This window comes from Hippopotamus amphibius, chromosome 9 (assembly GCF_030028045.1).
Source record: "Hippopotamus amphibius kiboko isolate mHipAmp2 chromosome 9, mHipAmp2.hap2, whole genome shotgun sequence".
NCBI classification, from domain to species: Eukaryota; Metazoa; Chordata; class Mammalia; order Artiodactyla; family Hippopotamidae; genus Hippopotamus; species Hippopotamus amphibius.
This window is the reverse complement of record NC_080194.1, coordinates 34,093,101-34,113,767: the sequence shown is the minus strand read 5'-3', so window position 1 is coordinate 34,113,767 and position 20,667 is coordinate 34,093,101. Positions and strand designations below refer to the sequence as shown.

Below are 20,667 nucleotides of genomic sequence, written 5' to 3'. Positions count from 1 at the left end.
CTTGCCAAATAATCCCTTAATCATGTTGACATGTCTATATGACAAAACCTAGTTTATCCTTCCATTGGTGTGGAAAATAATGACTACATGAAACATACACATTTTAGGATAAAAAGGCTTCAGACAAATCAGGCCACTAGTTTTCAGTTCAGAATCCAGTTTACCGTTAGCAAAGAGAATATCCTGATATTTTCCCCTTCAATAGCTCCTGTGCACTACAGTATTCCAAAGGCAGGACAAATTCATTTGTAGGGCTACTATATATTTACCCAGAAAGCTCCCTATTTTTAAGCGGTGCAGAGTCCATAAGTTTTTTGTTTTTTTTTTTAAATAAACTCATAGGGCAGCATTTTCCAAAGTGTTTTCTGCTGGAAGCTAACAGATATTGCTTAGCAAAAAAGGTTTCCTAATCAAAACATTTTGGAAATAGTAAGTTAAAACCAAGTTAAAGGACTTCCTAGGTGGCGCAGTGGTAAAGAATCTGCCTGCCAATGCAGGGAACAAGGGTTCGAGCCCTGCCCTGGGAAGATTCCACATGCCACGGAGCAACTAAGCCTGTGCGCCACAACTATTGAGCCTGTGCTCTAGAGCCCGTGAGCCACAACTACTGAGCCCATGTGCCGCAACTATTGAAGCCCACGCGCCTAGGGCCCATGCTCCACAACAAGAGAAGCCACTACAATAAGGAGCCTGCGCACCACAATGAAGAGTAGCCCCCGCTCTCAGCAACTAGAGAAAGCCCATGTGCAGCAACGAAGACCCAGCACAGCCAATAAATAAAATAAATAAATAAATAAATAAATTTATTAAAAAAAAAACCAAGTTAAAAAGGTTTCTTTACTGCAGGATTTTTCAGACTTTGATATGCAAACATTATTTGTACAATGTTAAGCAAAGGAGATATAAATTATTTCTCCAACTTACTGGGCCAATGAAACCCTCTTTATTACAGAACATCTAAAGGACTTAGTGTCCTATGGAACACTTGCTGAGAAAGACTGCTGCAAGCTATTTTAGGATAGAAAATGTATGAAACTGAGATATGCATATATTTCTATGTTCTGTATCCTTATAAGGCTAGGTTAATACAATGCTTATTTCATAAACATATTATATTTGACATGTTTCATTAACTCTCACATTTCATTAAGTAAAATAAGATTTGAAAAGATCAGAAAATGCCCTAAGAAAATATTCAGCATGCCTGTGGTCCATTCTCACCAGATGAGTTAGGAACTTCTACTCCTGACCAGTGGTTCTCAAACTTCAGTGTGCAACAAAATCACTGAGGGCTTGCTAAAACAGATTTTGCGGTCTCACCCCTAAAATTTCTGATTCAGTAGGTCTGAAGTAGAATCCGAGAATTTACACTTCAAACAAGTTCCCCAGTGATACTGATACTGCTGATCCAGGGACCACACATAAAGAACCGAACCGCAGTTCTAGGCTAATTAATATGAGAAGATAAGAGAAAATAGTAACTGTAATGTATATTATATTCTGTATGCCAGACACTACATGAAGCATCATACCAATGTTAATAATTCATTTATATAATCAAGAACTTACTAAATACTGTTTTCTAGTAAAGGAAATCAGGACTCCCTGGAAAAGTGACATTCTATATTTGGGTCAGAAAAATGTACAAAATGAGACTATTCATCTTAGTCAAAAAAGTAAAGAATCTGTTAAAGACTAACAGAATCAAAATAAATAAAAACTGCAACTGATTAAAATTCAACAAATACACAAAAATCCATGAATTCATGATGATAATTTTTAAATTGTTCTTACTGAAGATTGCTAGGATACCAATCTACTATTTTGAAAATTTTAAAAAATAAGGGGAAATAATTGTCTTTTCTATCAAACTGTAGTCAATGACAGTTCTTAATAGTTGAATTTCAGTTAATAAATGCAGAAGGAATGATAGAATGAGGAAATTACCTTTTGCAATTCCTACTGAAATATTATATTTAGGCAATGATCATCAATACATCCCAAACTATTAAGTGAAAGGCTGACACTACCCCAAACCCACATTCTTAACATTACTAAAAGTAGAACAACCAGAAAATAAGTTCACCTTGATGTGACACAACAGGAAGTACAGTACAAATCTTTGAAGTAGTCCTGCTTTGAAAATTAAATGCGAATCCAATCAAGCCTCTAGTTCTAAATATTACTCTATGCAAATTGTGGAGAACAGAGGTACAAGTTAAAAAATAATATGGAGAATTAATCAGCCAAATCCAGAATATAGAGCATGCCGTAAGACAAGTGACCGAGTTTCTCTACCACCCCGAGGGACTGTTACAGAAAAGAGTTAAGAAATGTCAACTAAATACGTGTGGAACTTGTTTGAATAAACCAAGACTTGTTTGACATGATTTTTTTAATTTAAAAATATGTAAAAATATGTAAGTTGGATATTAGATAACATTAATGGGTTATTCAAAATTATAATTAATTTTGTTAAAAATTATAATGGCAGATTGGTAATGTAAATAAGCCTTTACCAGTTAGAGATACAGACTAAAATATATGCAGGTGAAATATGGTGTCTGGGATTTGCTTTTAAATGTCTCTCCCTAAAAAAAAAAAAAAAAAAATCAGGGATTTAGATTTTAAAAGATTGACAAAACGTTGATAATTTTTAAAGCTGGGTCAAGTGTAACGGGATTTATTATACTACTCACTTAAATTTTCTATTTGTTTCAGAATTTCCATAAGAAAAAATGAAACAAATAAAACCTTCACTGTGCACCTACTATATGTCAACGTCATTCCAAAGCACATTCAGTCATTTCGCCCCTTTCCTTTGATCACATTTTGTTTGCTGCCATACCAAAATGTCTTTTCTGTGAACTGCATCATTATTGGCTCATAAAGACTCTTATAAATACATTAAAAGACTCTGAAATGAAACAACTAAATAAAAAATTTAGACAGATCTATTATTTTTAAAGGTAAGTCATAAAGCAACCTCATATCTATTTTACTGATTACTTAAAAAATTTTATAATCACATTTCCTAGCTGAATAATTCTGGGAATGTGTTATCAAAAGTTTAATGCTTGTGATTTTTGACAGTGTTACTGTACCTTAGATAAGAGACAACATTTTTAAAGTTGCACAATCATACTTCGGATGGTTTGTGTCCCTAAGTTCCTCTTCTTTAGGCTTCCAAATGTGTCATACTATATCTGGTATGAAGTAACTCACACTAAATGAGAATTAAAAGATCTATTTTTGAATTGATGATATGATCCAAAAATAAAAGAAAAACACATTTTTTAAAAAGTACATAGTTAACTGTTCAAATTGAAAATGGGAACAACATTAATGGTGACCTAGAAAGGAAAATCATCTGGGCTTTAATATTATCTTTTTCAAATATTACCTCATTGTTTTTACCATTTTTTGGGCCAATTTCAAAAGATATTATCTGTCTGTTCTTCACACAGAAAAGCTGTTACATAATTCTGGCTAGCATCTACTACCTAAGTGAACTTATAAAGAAGCCAGAAGTCTTATAACTTATTTACATTTTCAGAATCTTAAAAAACTCATAAGAAGCAGACTTTAACTTTCTGTAAGGTGACTGTAAATACTAAATAAATTACAGTGTTTTGGTCCAGTTAAAATGGCAAGTAGGAAAATATCTGAGCTAAAAAGAAAAATAATTTTCAAACATTCATTCTAAATATACAAGAACCCTAATCTTGGTTTTTAATATTATTCCCTACTCAAGTGAGCTAGGGCTTCTTGGAGAATTGGCTGATTTCAAGGCTGAGGCAGGGGAGGAAAAAGATGATCCTGGATCAGCTTGTTATGAAAGAAAGTTAAAAAATGCTTTAAAAAACCCTGATGGGGTCTTGTCAAGAGAACATAGAAACCACTCTGAAGGGTTGCCCACTGTCAAATCTTGGACAATATGTGCATTAAAACAGTGAAAAGCATTAATTATATACTACTGAAGAAAAAAGAAACTGAAATACATGCGTCTATAGCTCACACAGATAGATGAGACAGAAAAAGTAAAATGTCAACTGCTGAACGGTAAAGGTACAGGTGTGCAGAGCTGGAAAATAATCATTCTGCAACCATTATAATAATTGGCACAGGAAAGAATCATCACTAAATGCTAAATCTGGCAGGGGGAGATAATTAATGAGTAATAGAATATTTGCATAGTCTTAAGGTATCTTACCACTCATTGCTTATTAGTTGTAAGCAAAGAAAAAAAAATAGCAACTATATAATGGAGATATCTGACAATCATCAGACCATATACTCAAAAAGAACAGCATCAGTAAGGCTGGCAGGTAGCAGATAGACACTGCGTACTTCCAGATGTGTGCCCTTAGAAGGACATACACTTAGTATTCCAAATGTTGGTAGTAATCCAATTACTGATGTATAACCTGAATTTAAAGTGAGACACATCAGAAAAACAGAAACTATTAAGCATTCTATTTAAAAGGGGCATTGGGACCTGCATTATTTGGAAATGTCAAAGGCTGAACAACTATTCCAGGTGAAAATAGACAAAAGAGAAATGATAATTAAATGCACTGCATGATTTTAAATTACATCCTGTACTAGAGGACCAAAAAAGGGCGGGAGGGGCATAAAGAACATTAAGTTAAATGACAAAATTGAATATGGATGGTAGACAAGATAAAGGTGTAATACTGATGTTGATTTTCTGATATTGATAACCATACTATGTTTACATAAGAAAATACTTATTCCTATGAAATATACACTGAAGACTTTAGGGCAAAGGGAAATGATGCACACAAATTTGTCTCAAATAGTTCAGAAAAAAATTTGTGAATGTGTGTGTGTGTGTGTGTGTGTGTAAGGAGAAAGAGGGAGTAAAGGAAGGAGAGGGGGGTCTATTAAAGAGAATTAATATTTACAATAATAAAGAAAAGGGAAAAAATATTTTAAATGGACAAACATAGGTAAAAGGTATATAGATGTTTGTAATATTCTTGTAACTTTTCTGTAAGTTTGAAATTATTTCCAAATGAAAAGTTTGAAAAATATCCAAGAATTCCTAGAACCTCTTCAACAAATGCCTGCTACAATGTCCTCCTATATTGATTTCTGTAAGTTTAATTGGGGCTCCTAGAATCTCTTTACACATGCTAAATGGTCTTTTTAAAATCATGTTTATAGAGGTATAACTGATAACATTTTAAGATATTTAGAGTGGTGATTTGATGTAGGGATACACTGTTAAAGGTATCCCCCATCTAGTTAATTAATACATCCATCACCTTAGATATTTTTTGGGTGGGGGGAGATGAAAATATTCAAGATCTATGCTCTTAGTAAATTATACAATACAGTGCTATCAACTGTAGTCATCATGTTTTACTATAGATCCTCAGACATCATTATTAATCTTATAGCTGAAAGCATGTGTTCTTTTACCAACCTCTCCCTATTTCCTGAATGCTTCTGCTCCTGGACCACCATTCTACTCTCTACTCTCTATTCTCTAAGTTTGACCTTTGTTTTTAAGATTCTACATATAAATGATACCATGCACTATTTGCCTTCCTCTGTCTAGCTTATTTCACTTAGCATAACCATCTACATTGTTATAAACAGTAGGATTTCCTTCTTTCTTATGAGTGAATATTCCATTGTGTGTATGTATGTATGTATGCTGTATGAGATATATAGGTATGTGTGTATACATGTATGTATGCATGTATATAAAACATCTTTATCCATTCAACTGTTGACGGACACTTAGCTTTTTGCCATATCTTGGCTATTGTGAGTAATGCTGCAATGAACATGGGAATGCAAGTATCTCTTCAATACCCTGTTTTCATTTCCTTTGGATACATATCCAGAAATGGGATTGCTGGATCATAAGGCAGTTCTATTTTTAAACTTTTGAGGAACCTCCATACCATTTTCCACAGTGGTTGCACCAATTCACATTTCCACCAACAGTTCACAAAGGTTCCCTTTTATCTACAGCCTCGCCTATACTTGTTATCTCTTCTCTTTTTGATAACTGCCATTCTAATAGGTATGAGGTGATATCTCACTATGGTATTGATTTCCATTTCCCTGATGATTAGTGATGCTGAGCATCTTTTCATGTACCTGTTGCATGATTTCTTTGGAAAAATGTCTATTCAAGTCCTTTGCCTACATAAAAAATGGATTTTTTTGTTTTTTTTGCTATTGAGATGCATAAGTTCTTTATACATTTTGGATATTAACCTCTTAATAGATATGTGATTTGCAAGTATTTTCTCCCATTCAGTAAGTTGCTTTTTGATTTTGTTGATGGTTTCCTTTGTTGTGCAGAAGGTTTTTAGCTTCATGCAGTCCCACTTATTTTTTCTTTTGTTGCTAAAAAGCAACAAAAAAATTCAAAAGTCATTGCCGTGACTTTTGTTAAGGAGCTCACCCCCTAAGTTTTCTTTTAGAACTTACTCAGTTTCAGGCCTTATATTCAAATCTTTAATCCATTCTGAATTTACTGTTGTGTATGGTGTAAGATAGGGATCCTGGTGGTTTTGTTTTCGAATATAGCTGTCCAATTTTCCAAACACCATTTATCAAATAGACTATCTTTTTGCCGTTGTATATCCTTGGCTCCTTTGCTGTAAATTAATTGACTATATACACATGAGTTTATTTCTGGGCTCTGTATTCTGTTTCATTGATCCATGTGTCTGCTGTTATGCCAAATTCATACGGTTTGATTAATAAAGTTTTGTAATACACTTTGAAATCAGGAAGTGTGACTCCAACTTTATCCTCTCTCAAGAATACTTTGGCTATTCAGAGTATTTTGTGGTTCCATATGAATTTTAGGATTTTTATTTCTGTGGAATATGCCACTGGAATTTCTATAGGGACTGCACTATGTCTGTAAACTTCTCAGATTTGTAGGACATTTCAACATTATTAAGTCTTCCAATTCATTAGCATGGGATATTTTTCCATTTATACGTGTCTTCTTCAATTTCTTTCATTAATGTCATACACAGTTTTCAGGACACAGATATTTTACCTCCTTGGTAAAGTTAAACCTAGGTATATTTATTCTTTTTCATGCAATTCTAAATAAGACTATATTCTTAACTGCTCTTCCTGATAATTTGTTGTTAGTGTATAGAAACTCAATTGATTTTTGTTTATCAATTTTGTATCCTGCAACTTAACAGAATTCCTTTATTAGTGCCAACAGTTTTTTTGGTAGTCTTTATGATTTTTTATATATAATATGTCATCAACAAATAGAGACAGTTTTAGTTCTTCCTTTACAATGTGAATAGCTTATATTTCTTTTTCTTGACAAATTCTTCTAGCTAGTACATCCAGTACTATGTTGAATAACAGCAGCAAGAGTGGGCATTCTTGACTAGTACTGGATCTTAGAGGAAAAGCTTTCGGCTTTTCACCATTGAGCATGATGCTAGCTGTGGACTTATAAAGGGCCTTTATGATGCTTAAGTATGTTCACTCTATACCCAGTTTGTTGAGAGTTTTATCATGAATGGATGTTGAATTCTGACAGATTTCTCTGCATCAATTAAGAATGTCATATGAATTTCACCCTTTTATTTTGTTAATGTGGGGGAGCACATTCGTTGATTTGCATATGTTGAACCCTGCATCCAAGAATAAATCCCACTTGATCATGGTGTATGATCCTTTTAATGTATTGTTTAATTTGGTTTGCCTTTATTGTGTTGAGAATCTTTGCATCTATGTTCATCAGGGACATTGACCTGTAGTTTCCTTTTCTTGTAACGCCCAATGTCTGTCTTTGGTATGAGGGTAATGCTGGCCTTGTAAAATGAGTTTGTAAGTGTCTCTTCCTCTTCTCTCTCTCTCTTTTTTTTGGAAGAATTTGAGAAGGATTATTATTAATTCTTCTTTAAATGTGTAGTAGAATTGACAAATAAAGCCACATGGTCCTTGACTTTTCTTTGGTAGCATGTTTTTGATCACCAATTCAATATCTTTATTATTACTGGTCTGTTCATATTTTGTATTTCTTCATGATTCAGACTTGATAGGTTGGATGTCAGTAGGAATTTATTAATTTCTTCTGGGCTGTCCAATTTGTTGGTGTGTATTTATTCATAGTAGTCTTATAATCCTTCATATTTTCATGGTATCATATCTAATATTTCCAATTTTATTTGAATCCTTTCTCTTTTTATCTTGCTGAGTATAGCTAAAGTTTTGTCAATTTTATCTTTTCAAAAACAACAACATGCTCCAGGAAGATCCCACATGCCACGGAGCAACTAAGCCCGTGTGCCAAACAAACAAACAAACAAACAAAAAGTAACAAAAACAACAACAAAAAAACCAGCTCTTAGTTTCACTGATTTTTTTTCTATTGTGTTTTTAGTCTCTTTCATTTATTTCCACTCTGATTTTTATTTCCTTCATTTTATTAATTTTGGGTTTATTTTGTTCTTCTTCTTCTAGTTCCTTAAGTTGTAAACTTAAGTTGCTCATTTGAGATTTCACTCTTTTCTTAATGTAGGTGTCAATCGCTATAAATTTCCCCCTTTCATCTGCTTTTGCTTTAGCCAATAAATTTTGGTATGTTGTATTTTCATTTTCAATTGTCTCAAGGTATTTTTTTATTCCTCTTTTATTCTTTGATCCATTCAGCATTATGTTGTTTAACCTCCACGTTTCATAAATTTTCTGGTTCTTTTCTTGTAATTAATTTCTAGTTCTATACTTTTGTGGTTGGAAAAGAAGCTTGATATGATTTCAATCTTCTTAAAGTTACTGACTTGTTTTGTGGCTTAACACATTATCTATCCTGGAGAATGGCCTACGTGTGCTTGAGAAGTATGAGTATTCAGCTGCTGTTGTATGGAAGGTTCTATATATGTCTGTTAGGTCCATCTGGTCTAACATATTGTTTAAGTTCAATTTTCCTTACTGATTTTCTGTCCAGATGATTTACCCATTGTTGAATGTGAAGTACTTAAGTCTTCTACTATTACTGTATTGCTATCAATTTTTACTTTCAGATTTGCTTTATATTTTTAGGTGCTGTGATAATAGATGCAGAAATATTTACAAGTGTTATACTCTCTTGATGAATTGACTACTTTATCATTATACAACTGACCTTCCTTGTCTCTTATTACAGTTTTTAATTTAAAGTCATTTTGTCTCTACCCTAGCTTTCTCTTGATTTCTGTTTGCATGAAGTATCTTTTTTCTACCCTTCGTTTTCAGTCAATGTGTGTCCTTAAAGCTGAAGTGAGTTTTGTTTTAGGTCTTTTTGTTTTTTTAAATCTATTCCGCCATTCTATATCTTTCAGTTGGAGAACTTAGTCATTTTACATTTAAAGTAATTATTGATCAGTATGTATTTACTATTGTCATTTTGTTAATTGTTTCCTTGCTGTTTCATAATTCTTTATCTTTATTTTACTATATATTTACCATTACAAGTGAGATTTATACTTTCATATGTTTTCCTGTTACTAATTAGCACCTTTTCATTTCAGCTCAAAGAAGTCCCTTTAACATTTCCTGTAAGGCCAGTCTAGTGGTAATTAGCTTCTTTAGCTTTTGCTTGCCTGCAAAACTCTTTCTCTCTTCTCCTTCAATTCTGAAGGACAACTTGCCAGGTATACTCTTGGTTGGCTTTTCTTTTTCTCTCTCAGCACTCTGAATTAATCTTGCTACTCCTCTCTGGTCTGCAAAGCTTCTGCTAAAAAAGCTGCTCATCTTATCAGGATTCCCTTTTATGAACAAGTTATTTCTCTCTTGCTGCTTTTAAGATTCTCTCTTTGTCTTTAACTTCTGACATTTTAATTATAATGTCTCTTGGTGTTGGTCTCTCTGGGTTCATCTTATTTGGAACTCTCTGGGCTTTCTGGATCTGAGTATCTGTTTCTTCCCCCAGGTTAGGAAAGTTTTCAGCCATTATTTCTTCTTGTAAGTTTTTCTGCCCCTTTCTCTCTCTCCTCCTCCTGGGACCCCTACAATGCAAATGTTGGTTTGCTTGATGTTATCTCATAAGTCCCTTAAACTATCTTTATTCTTTTTCATTTTTTCCATTTTGCTGTTTCAATTAGGTGATTTCCACTGTTCTGTCCTCATGTAAACTGATCCTTTCTCCATGTCATCTATTGTGCTGTTGAACCCTTCTATTGTATTCTTCAGTTCACTTATTATACTCTTCAGCTCTGTGACTTCTATTTGGTACTTTCTTATACTTTCTATTTCTTTGTTGAAATTCTGATTTTGTTCATCCATTCTTCTCCTGAGCTCACTGAACATCTTTATGATCATTATTTTAAACTCTTTATCAGGTAAATCACTTATCTACATTTCATTAAGGTCTTTCTCTGAGGTTTTACCTTGTTCTTTCTTTTGGAACATATTCTTGTTTCTTCATTTTCCTTGACTGTCTGTGTTGGTTTCTATGCATTAGATAAAACATCCACCTCTCCTAGTCTTGAAGGAGTCGCCTCTTGTAGGAGATGAACCTTATTATTCAAAACTGCCCTAGCTCTTGGTTGTTTCTCAAATCTTTACGATGGTCCAAGCAGCCTACTTTATTCTTAGTGCTCACTGCAGTTGAGGGTATACCAAGACCTGTCAGTGTTCCAAAGAGAAAGATCACAGTCAGCACATAGATTCAGGTGGATCGGAAACCAGACCCTTGGTAGCAGCCTTTAATGTATGCAAATATGTATGTTTCAGTGGAGCCTGGGAGATGGGTGTTTCTGTCTGCTGCTTCTGGGCTGAGCCTGGGGAGAAAGACAGTTAAGAACTTTGCTACAATCCTGTGGGACCTGGGAGCTCAAGTCCTGTTGGCCACAGAGTCAAAGGTTTAAAAGGGTGTGTCCCTTAGGCGGCAGCTGCAAAATCTGGGGCACCAGATATGTGCACAAGCTCTTTCCAAGAAGAAACCAGTGAACTGGAGCAGGCCAGAGAGAGAACAGAGATGGTACCTGCCAGATCTCTGGTCTCCAATGAGAATCAAAATTAGCTCTTAGATGTGCACTAAGTTAGCATCCTGACCCTCAGGCAGTAGCTTTTAAAGTATGCAAATAGGATTCTTTCAGGCAAAGACTGAAAGATGGGTGCTTCTCTCTGCTTCCTCCATGCTGAGCCACAGCAAATCCTTGAAAATCCATTAAGAACCTTTGTTATAGTCTGGTGGGTCTCATGAATAAAAGCCCCATTGTTTTTCAGAGCTAGGTGTTGTTGGGATCCTTACCTCAGGTGGAAGTCTAAAAAGATGGCAGCTAGATGTTGGGTCCAAACCCTTAGCACCTCAGGGGAGGAGCTGGAAGTTGTAAGTTGCATGTCTCTGTGCCAGGGGTGGGGTTTATGGTGAGACTGCATCTCAGCCTTTTCTACTCCCTTCAATGTGGGTATTTTCTCATTTGCCTGATATATAGGACCTGCTCAGCTAGTTTCTGGACTTCTTTCAGCAGAAATTGCTCCATGTATAGCTGTGGATTCAGTGTGTCCACAGGCGTGAGTTCAGAAGCTTCATACATAGCCATCTTGGACTGGAACCCTCTACATTGTCTTAATGTATTACTTTTCTGTGAGTTTATTTGGGGGGAAAAGGGGTTGGTAATGATGGAGGGAGGAAGAAGAACCCAAATAATCACAGTTTCATTAGATAATTCTAGGGAGTTGTAAAGAGGTACTCTCAAGAATACAGAAATATTAAAATACTGCATTCTTAGCACTAACTTATATTCAAAAGATCAACAGAGAAATAAAAGGTCACCTGAAAGAGAGAGCAAGGCTCTCAACTAGAAAACTTGCTTTCTTATTTAAACTGAATAGACCAAAATGGGAATTGGATCAGCTCTTTGTCGGCAACATCCACCAGAACACTATTTAGGACAGAAATGACTAGAATCATAGACATCTAAGTTTTCTGTCTGCACTGACAATATAATCCCTAATTTCAAAAACAGCCCTGAACAAAGCAGGGTTTGGGGGCATCAATCCCTCTGTGTAGTCGACAATCCACATATTAACGTTACAATTGGCCCTCCGCCTCCACATATTCAACCAACTATGGGTCGTGTAGTACTGTAGTATATATTTACTGAAAAAATCCATGTATAAGTGGACCTGTACAGTTCAAGCCCATGTTGTTCAAGGGTCAACTGTATAAATAATGAGCTGTGTCAACCTGTCAGCTATTAAATATCTGACATCAAATATTCCTTATTTTCATTTCACAATCAAAATGCTTCTGATTTTGATGCCATTTCCTACAGAGATCTGACAACAAGGAGAAAATGTGCTGATAATATAATGTATATTTTGTTCCATGTAACCTTTTAACTTATCACTATAAATTAAAAAACTAGCATGCTGTTTTTAATACATCAGTCTAATCAACACGGATAATGTGAGTCTACACACAAAAGGTGGTTTGTCTCCTCTTGTACTGAAAAATGAAATTTCTGCATTCAGAAAATTCAGATCTTGGCATTAAATTAAAATAACAAAAATAACAAATGCTCCTTTGTGAGGCCATTTCAGAAAGCAAGCCAATCCTTTTCCCTGGTGCTAATACTCATTCACCTGTTTGTAGCAGAAAGCACAGCAGATAATGCAAACTGGCTCACTCAACACTCTACAAAACTGTTTTATAGTTTCCTTCTCATATTATAGGGCCTTGAAGCAAAACAGACAAACAAATAACAACAAGAAAAAGTCTTTCTAGTCACGGAAGGGAGGGGATATGGGGATATGTGTATAAATACAGCTGATTGACTTTGGTGTACCTCCTAAGCTGGTACAAGAGTATAAAGCAATTATACTCCAATAAAGAGCTTAAAAAAAAGAAAAAGAAAAAGTCTTTCTGATTCGGGGCGGGGGGGCATCTGCATACAATCTGATTTACACAAGCAAACAACCCATACGATAGTTAAAGCAGAAATCACCTACATGTGGTAGTGGCTACATGTGGGAGAATGGATTTTTTTAGTGCAATTATTGTGAAGGTTATATTGTCTGGTATCCAACATCATAAGCGTCAAGTGATAAAAGGGTGAAGAAGTATGGTTTCTACCAGAACAGCCCCAAGCTAGGCAGTTCCTAGTATCCCAAACTGGTTCTCTGCTCACCCCTTATCCATGAAATTACATAAACTATCCAATACTTTCTCATAAATGCTTTTCTGAATAAATTAGAGACAATATAGCAAGTTGTCTGAAACTGCAAGAACCCCAACTAATACTCTGAAAGACCCAATATTTTTAATTTCCATAGTTCTAGCCTATTAATTTCAGTCCCATCATTTTGATACTACACCACTAATAATGACTTAACAGTTACTCCAGTGCTTAAAAAATAATATCAGGTATTGTGATAAGTGATTTATAAACATTCTGATTAAATGCTCTATATTCTGTGAAAGACATCTCAGGAGAAGGACTAAAAAGGAAAAATCACAGGTTTACCACGAGAGGATACAAATCTTAATAAACCAATTTGCAGATATGCTATTTTTAGAAATATGCAGATTATGAACAATATTTTAAAGAAGAACAATTAAACTTGGACAATAACTTTATCTTCTTGCTCTCTTCAACAACATAGTACTTCAGTCTTTTTAAAGCAGCTCTAAGAACTCAAGCTTACTATTCTAACAAAACAAATATGGTATAATAAAAAGATTCCTAAATGGTGTCCCTTTGGCTGTAATTTGGCTAGGAAAGTTGTACCTGAAGATTGATCTCTGCCTCATAGAAGGTTAGGCATGAGCAGTAATGTCGATCTGAGTCAATATCTGTCAGGACCACCACAAAAAACGTTGGCTGCTTCCTCTCTCTGGACAGCTGCCACCCACCAGGCTGACAAAACTAAATGAGATAGAAAAAAAAACTGTTACATCTTAAAAGTATAAGGTAAATTTATTATTTATAAATCTCTGAGAAATGTTAAATGTTTCCCCATTTTAAAAAATTTCCAGATATGATATGTTACTTCAGCCAGTATTTTTTTAAGTCACTTGCACATTCACAACGTAAAATACTTTCACTAATGTGCATATGCATTTCATGAAGACAGCCTAGATTTTCCACAGATGCCACTCATTCTGAGACCTAGGCTGGCATATGTAGGAACAGAGTACTAAGATGAAAAACTGTGCACCATTAGAACAAATCATGAAATAAGTTGAAGATAAAGTGCTCAGTATCTACCACGGATGGCAAACAAAATTATTTTAAAATATTGTCATTAATCTAAGACTCTTCAATTCAGTACAATGAAAAAGATATCTTGTTCATGAAGACAGACTACATTCTGAGCTATAAAATATACTTTAATGTATTTAAAAGAATATAAATCTTATAATGCATGCTCTCAAACCACAATAAAATTAAACTAAAAATCAATTACAGAATCCCCAAATACTCAGAGATTAAACAACACACTTCTAAATAATACATGGATCAAGGACAAAAATCTCGAAAGAAATTTTCAAATATGTTTAATTAAATGAAAATGAAAATACAACTTAAAATTTGTGGGATTCAGCAAAAGCAATTTTATATAGCATTGAATTTACAGAAAAGAAGAAAAATCTAAAATCAATAATTAAGTTCTATCTTCAGAAACTAGAAAAAGAAGAGCAAATTAAATCCAAAGTAAGAAGAAAAGAAATAATAAAGTTGGAACAGAAATCAATGAAATTTATAACAGGAAATCAATAGAGAAAAGTAACAAAACCTAAAGCTAGTTCTTTGGAAAGAACACTGAAATCAACAAGGCTCTAGCCAGACAAACTAAAACTAAAAATAAAAAGAAGATACAAATTACTAATATCAGAAATGAAAGAGGGGACATCACAGCAGATCCTGTGGACATTAAAAAGATAATAAAGGAATACTATGCATAACTCTATGCCCACAGACTTGATAATCTAGACGAACTAATTTCTTCAAAGACATAATCTGCTAAGATTCACACAAGAAAAAATAGGCAATCTGAATAGGCCTATAGCTATTAAAGAAAATGAATCAAAAATTAATAATCTTCCCAATAGAAAGTAGCATGCCCCAATGGGTTCACCAGTGAATTCTACCAAACACTGAAGGATGAAACTAAAACATTCTCCACAATCTCTTTCAGAAGACTGAAGCAAAGAAAATACTTCCTGCCTCATTCCATAAAGCTAGCATTACCCTAATGCCAAAACCAGAAAAAGAAATTACAATAAAACTACATATCGATATCTCTCATGAACATAGATATAAAAATCCTCAACAAAATATTTGCAAATTGAATATAGCAATGTATGAAAAGAATTACACACCATGACCAAATAAGATTCATCTGAGGTATGCAGGGCTGGTTCAACATTTGAAAATCAACTAATCACATCAAGAAGCTAAAAAAGAAAAAGTACATCATCATATCAGTAGATGTGGAAAAAGCATTTGTGAAAATCTAACACTCATTCATGATAAAAACTCTCAGCAAACTAAGAATAGAGGGGAAGTTCCTTAACATGATAGAGAACATTTACAAAAAACTTATGGATAACATCATACTTAATGGTAAGAAACTAGAAACTTTCTAGCTAAGATTAGGAATAAGACAAGGATGCCACCTCTTACCACACCTTTTCTAAATTGTACTGAAAGTCCTAGCTAATTCAGTTAGGCAAAAAAAGGAAATAAAAGGTTTACAGATTAGGACAGAAGACGTATCATAACTGTCTTTGTTCCCAAATGACATGATTGTCTATGAAGAAAACCTGAAAGTGATAAGCAATTACAGCAGAGTTCCAGGAAACAAGGTTCATATACAAAAGCCAACTGCTCTCCTATATACACCAACAATGAACAAGTGTTACTTGAAATTAAAAGCACAATACCATCTTCATACATTAGCACTCCTAAAAATGAAATGCTTAGGTATAAACTTAATAAATTATGTATAAGATCTATATAAGGAAAATTTAAAAACTCTGAAAAAGAAATCAAAGAAGAACTAAGTAGAGAGAAAGAGAGAGGAATTCCAATGTTCATTAATAGGAAGACTCAATATTGTCAAGTTTCAATTCTTCCCAGCTTGATCTATAGATTCAGTGCAATCCCAAACAAAATTCCAGCAAGTTATTTTATGGATATTGGCAAACTAATGTTAAAGTTTATATGGAGAGGCAAAAGACCCAGAGTAGCCAACTCAATATTGAAGGAGAACATAGTTGGAAAAGGGACACTATTTGACTTCAAGACTTATTATAAAGTTACAGTAATCAAGACAGTGTGGTACTGGTGAACGAAGAGACAAATAGATCAACTAAGCAGAACAGTGAACCCGGAAACACACCACACAAATATAATCAACTGAGCTTTGACAACAGAGCAAAACAATACAGTGAAGAAAAGATAGTCTTTTCAACAAATGGTGCTGGACTAACTATTCATATACAAGAAAATGAATCTACACCCAGACCTTACACTCTTCAAAAATATTAACTTAAAGTGGACCATATACCTAAATGTAAAACACAAAACTATAAAACTCTTAGAAGATGACATAGGAGAAAACCTAGATGATCTCTGTTTTGGCAACAACGTTTTTAGATACAACACCAAAATCGTGAATCGGGAAAGAAGAGTTGACAAGCTAGACTTCATTAAAATTTAAAACTTCTGTTCTGTGAAAGACAGTCAAGAAAATGAGAAGGCAAGCTAAGGACTGGGAGAAAATATTTGCAAAACACATATCCGATAATGCACTGTCATGAAAAATATACAAAGAGTTTTAAAAACTCAACAATAAGAAAGCGAACAACCCAATTAAAAAGGGGGGACAAAAGATCTGAATAGATAACTCTCCAAAAAAAGATATACAGAAGGCAAATAAGCATATGAAAAGATGTTCAACATCATATTTTCATAAGAGAAGCAAATTAAAACAATGACATACCATTACATACCTATTAGAATGGCCAAAATACAAAACTGTGACAATGCTAAATGCTGACAAGAAGGCAGAGCAACAGGAACTCTTATTTTTAGCTGGTGGGAATGCAAAATGGTACAGCCACTTTGGAGCATAGCGTGGCAGTTTCTTACAAAATTAAACATACTTTTACCATATATACCAACTATTTACCCAAAGGAGTTGAAAACAAACGTTCACACAAAAATCTGCACATGGATGTTTATAGCAACTTTATTCATAACTGCCAAAACTAGGAAGTAACCAGGATGTCCTCCAGTAGGTGAAGGCACATCTAGGTGACAGAATATTTTTCAGCGCTAGAAAGAAATGAGCTATCAAGCCATGAAAAACCATGGAGGAATTGTAAATGCACATTACTAAGTGAAAGGCGCCAGTTTGAAATGGCTACACATGATATAATTCCAACTACATAACATTATGGAAATTGCACAGCTACAGAAAGCAAAAAGATTAGTAGTTGGCCTGGGGTCAGGAAGACATAAATAGGCAGAATTTAGAGGATTTTTAGAGCAGTGAAACTATTATGTATAATACTATAACTGTGGATACATATTATCATGCATTCGTCAAAATCTTTAGAATGTACACCAAGACTGAAACCTAAGGTAAATTACAGACTTTGGTTGATACCGATATGATCAATGTAAGTTCATTCATCGACTGTAACAAATGTAGCACTGCGGTGGGGGACACTGATATTGTGGAAAGTTGTGTGCTTTAGGAACCAGGAATATATGTAAATTCTTTGTTCTTTATGCTCAATTCTGCTGTGAATCTAAAAGTACTCTAGGGCTTCCTAGGTGGCGCAGTGGTTAAGAATCCGCCTGCCAATGCAGAGGTCACGGGTTCAATCCCAGCTCCAGGAAGATCCCACATGCCGCGGAGCAATTAAGCATGTGTGCCAAAAAAAATAAAAAATAAAAAAAATAAAAATAAAAGTACTCTAAAAAGTAAAGTCTATCTCTAAACAAATGAAGAAAAAGATGTCTTGATAACAATATTGTTAAAGAGATGGAACAGAAATAGAAAGGAGCTCACCAATACAGCAGCTCTCTGTGTCAGATTACCTTCTGTTACCCTGCTTAACAACTGTGTAATTTTGAGCATTTTATTTAAACTTTTAGCGCCTTAGTTTCCTCATCTATAAAAGGCAGAATATTAATATCTACCTACTAGTACTCTTGCAAGCTACACAAGGTAACACATGAAAAGTACTCAGAATAGCCTCTGCATATAATTGTGTGGTAAATGTTATTATGATTATTACCTCCTTTGATCTAACCCTAGTTTCTATCATCATATCTGTAACACTTTCTTTCCCCTTCATTATTAGTTTTTTCCTGCCTCTCCTTTCTTTACCTCATTGATTCCTTGCCTCAGTTCAAAGAGACATCAAAAAAGTATTATTTGGATGATTTCCTACATTTAGAGAGACACATTAATCACATTCATAGCCTCTCTACCGAACGAAAAATTCTACCAGACTCATTTCCTTGAGTAGACATCATAAAGAATACATAAAGAAATAGCATGAAAACCTTAAAGACATTAATTAGCTAATAAGTGAAAATGTTTTTCTCTTCTACATTTTTGTTTTGAAATATAATTCATTGAACAAATACTTATTGAGCACTTTAGTATCACTTATTTTGTAAAGCCTTTTCTGAAACTCCCCAGTTTCTCTAGCCCCCTCCAAACCAAAGAATCAAGCAGTTCCACTCATGTGTTCCAAACTGTTTTATATGTTATTATAATAAATAATTATAACAACCTTTTCTTCCTATATATATATCACTGGAACTTACATATTTTATTAACCTGGTACAGAAAAGTTGACTTGTCATTTTGTTTATGTGTATACTTCTCCCTGAACAACTCGTTTATTTTAAGTTCCATGACTTTACATCTTAGACTTACCTGTGGCCACCATAAGCCTTTTTCATTCTAGAACAGCAACCCTCAAAGTATGGTACACAGAATCACAGAGGTCCTGGTGGTCAAAAGTATTATCTTAATAAACTAAGAAATGGTTGTTTCTTTCACTTTGTTTACATTTACATTAATGGTGGAAAAGTAATGGTGGGTAAAGTTGATGGTAACTTAACAGTAATCAATGTAGCAGCAGCAAACTATACTTGTAGTCACTGTATTCTTCAAAGCTGCACATTTGCAGTTTAAAAAAAAAAGTTTCCGTTAATAATTTCCTTGATGAAGCAATAAACATTTTAATTTCATTATAACTTGATCCTTGAGCATACAACTTTTAAAATATTCTGTTTCAAAGAATATTTGAATAAAGCACTTTTGCTGCATACAGAAGTATGATAATTGTTTAGAAAAAAAACTACTTGTTTAAATTGTGAGCTGAACTGTTCTCTTTTTCTCCTCAAGAACACCGTTTTTCACTTGAAAGAATAACTGACAGACAAATATGTTTATGCTTATACAGACTTATGTATTTGGTAGACATTTTCTCAAAATGAATGAAGTGGGCCTGTCACTTGAAGATAAAGATCTGAGACTATTTGTTACCAATGATAAAACGCACTTTCAAGCGCCATCATGAGCCTGACAGCTTTGCATTCCTGATTAATATGACAGTATCATTAACCAATGTAATATTTTAAATACTATATATGTCAATATTTGGAAGATCGGCATAACTCATTGATCCGTATTTGCCAAATGACTAATGCATGATGCTATAAAATCATGCATGCATAAAAGATCTTTCAAAGTGCAAAGCCAACCAATAGATTTTATTGTAGCAGAGTAAAAAAAAGTTCATTGATGTGTTTACATATTTCACATTGCAACTAGCCTTTAAGATACTACTATTTGTTGAATGTTGGTGTAGTATTCAAACAAGAGCTTCCACAAGTATCTGCAAAGGCTATAAAAATACTCCTCCTTTTCCAACTACATATTTGTGAGACCTGTTTTTCTTCACATACTTCAACCAAAACAACGTACTGTAAAAGCATAGAAGCAGGTATGAGAAGCCAGCTGTCTTTTATTAAGCCAATAGCAATGATATTTATAAAAATATAAAACAATACCACTCTTTTTCCTTATGTTTTTTGTTATGGAAAATAAAGTTATTTTTTCAAAAAATATGCTATTTAATATGCAATGGTTTATTGTCCTTTTTAAATAAATAAATAATTTAAATTTTTCTAGTTGTCATTTCTAACACAAAAATTAATAGATAAAACTACCTAAACAAAGCTCTTTGCTGATTCTCAATCATTTGTGAGAGTATAAAGTGTGAGACCCAAAAGTACAAGACTTGCTATTCTAGTAAGAATGGATGTTAATGTGTAACTAGCCTTGGCTTAAGCTACTTGGGTAGCAGAAAGGTATAATCTTTGGCGGAAAAGGGAAGTTTTAACAGGTTACAACAAAACGCAGAAGTGTCTTTCAGAATCCTCGCATCTGAGCTTGGGTTATGAAATCATATAATGATACAGAGCCTGTATTATCAGGTCTACTTAGTCAACAAACAAGTCTTCTGATACAAAGTGAATGAGTTCTGTGAATTAATAAAAATAATCGCATTCTCTTAGAGGTCTGTCATTCATTATCATAGCTGCTCATCAGGCTTGGCAAATGGTACTAAAATCTATACACCATAGAATGACAACTATATATTTTCACATAATTTAA

General features: G+C 34.0%; 1 protein-coding gene across 5 annotated transcripts in view; it reads right to left on the bottom strand.

Moving 5' to 3' along the window:
* The window catches only part of SBF2 (SET binding factor 2), a 440,997-nt gene that overhangs the window by 239,766 nt on the left and 180,564 nt on the right, over window positions 1-20,667 (bottom strand). For 3 of the 5 annotated variants that reach the window (XM_057749271.1, XM_057749273.1, XM_057749272.1), the window contains exon 3: window positions 13,743-13,880. The exons of the other annotated variants lie outside the window; for them this stretch is intronic. In XM_057749271.1, the coding sequence (XP_057605254.1) occupies window positions 13,743-13,880 (138 nt within the window). The remainder of the gene's footprint in view (window positions 1-13,742; window positions 13,881-20,667) is intronic. 5 annotated transcript variants of the gene reach the window in all.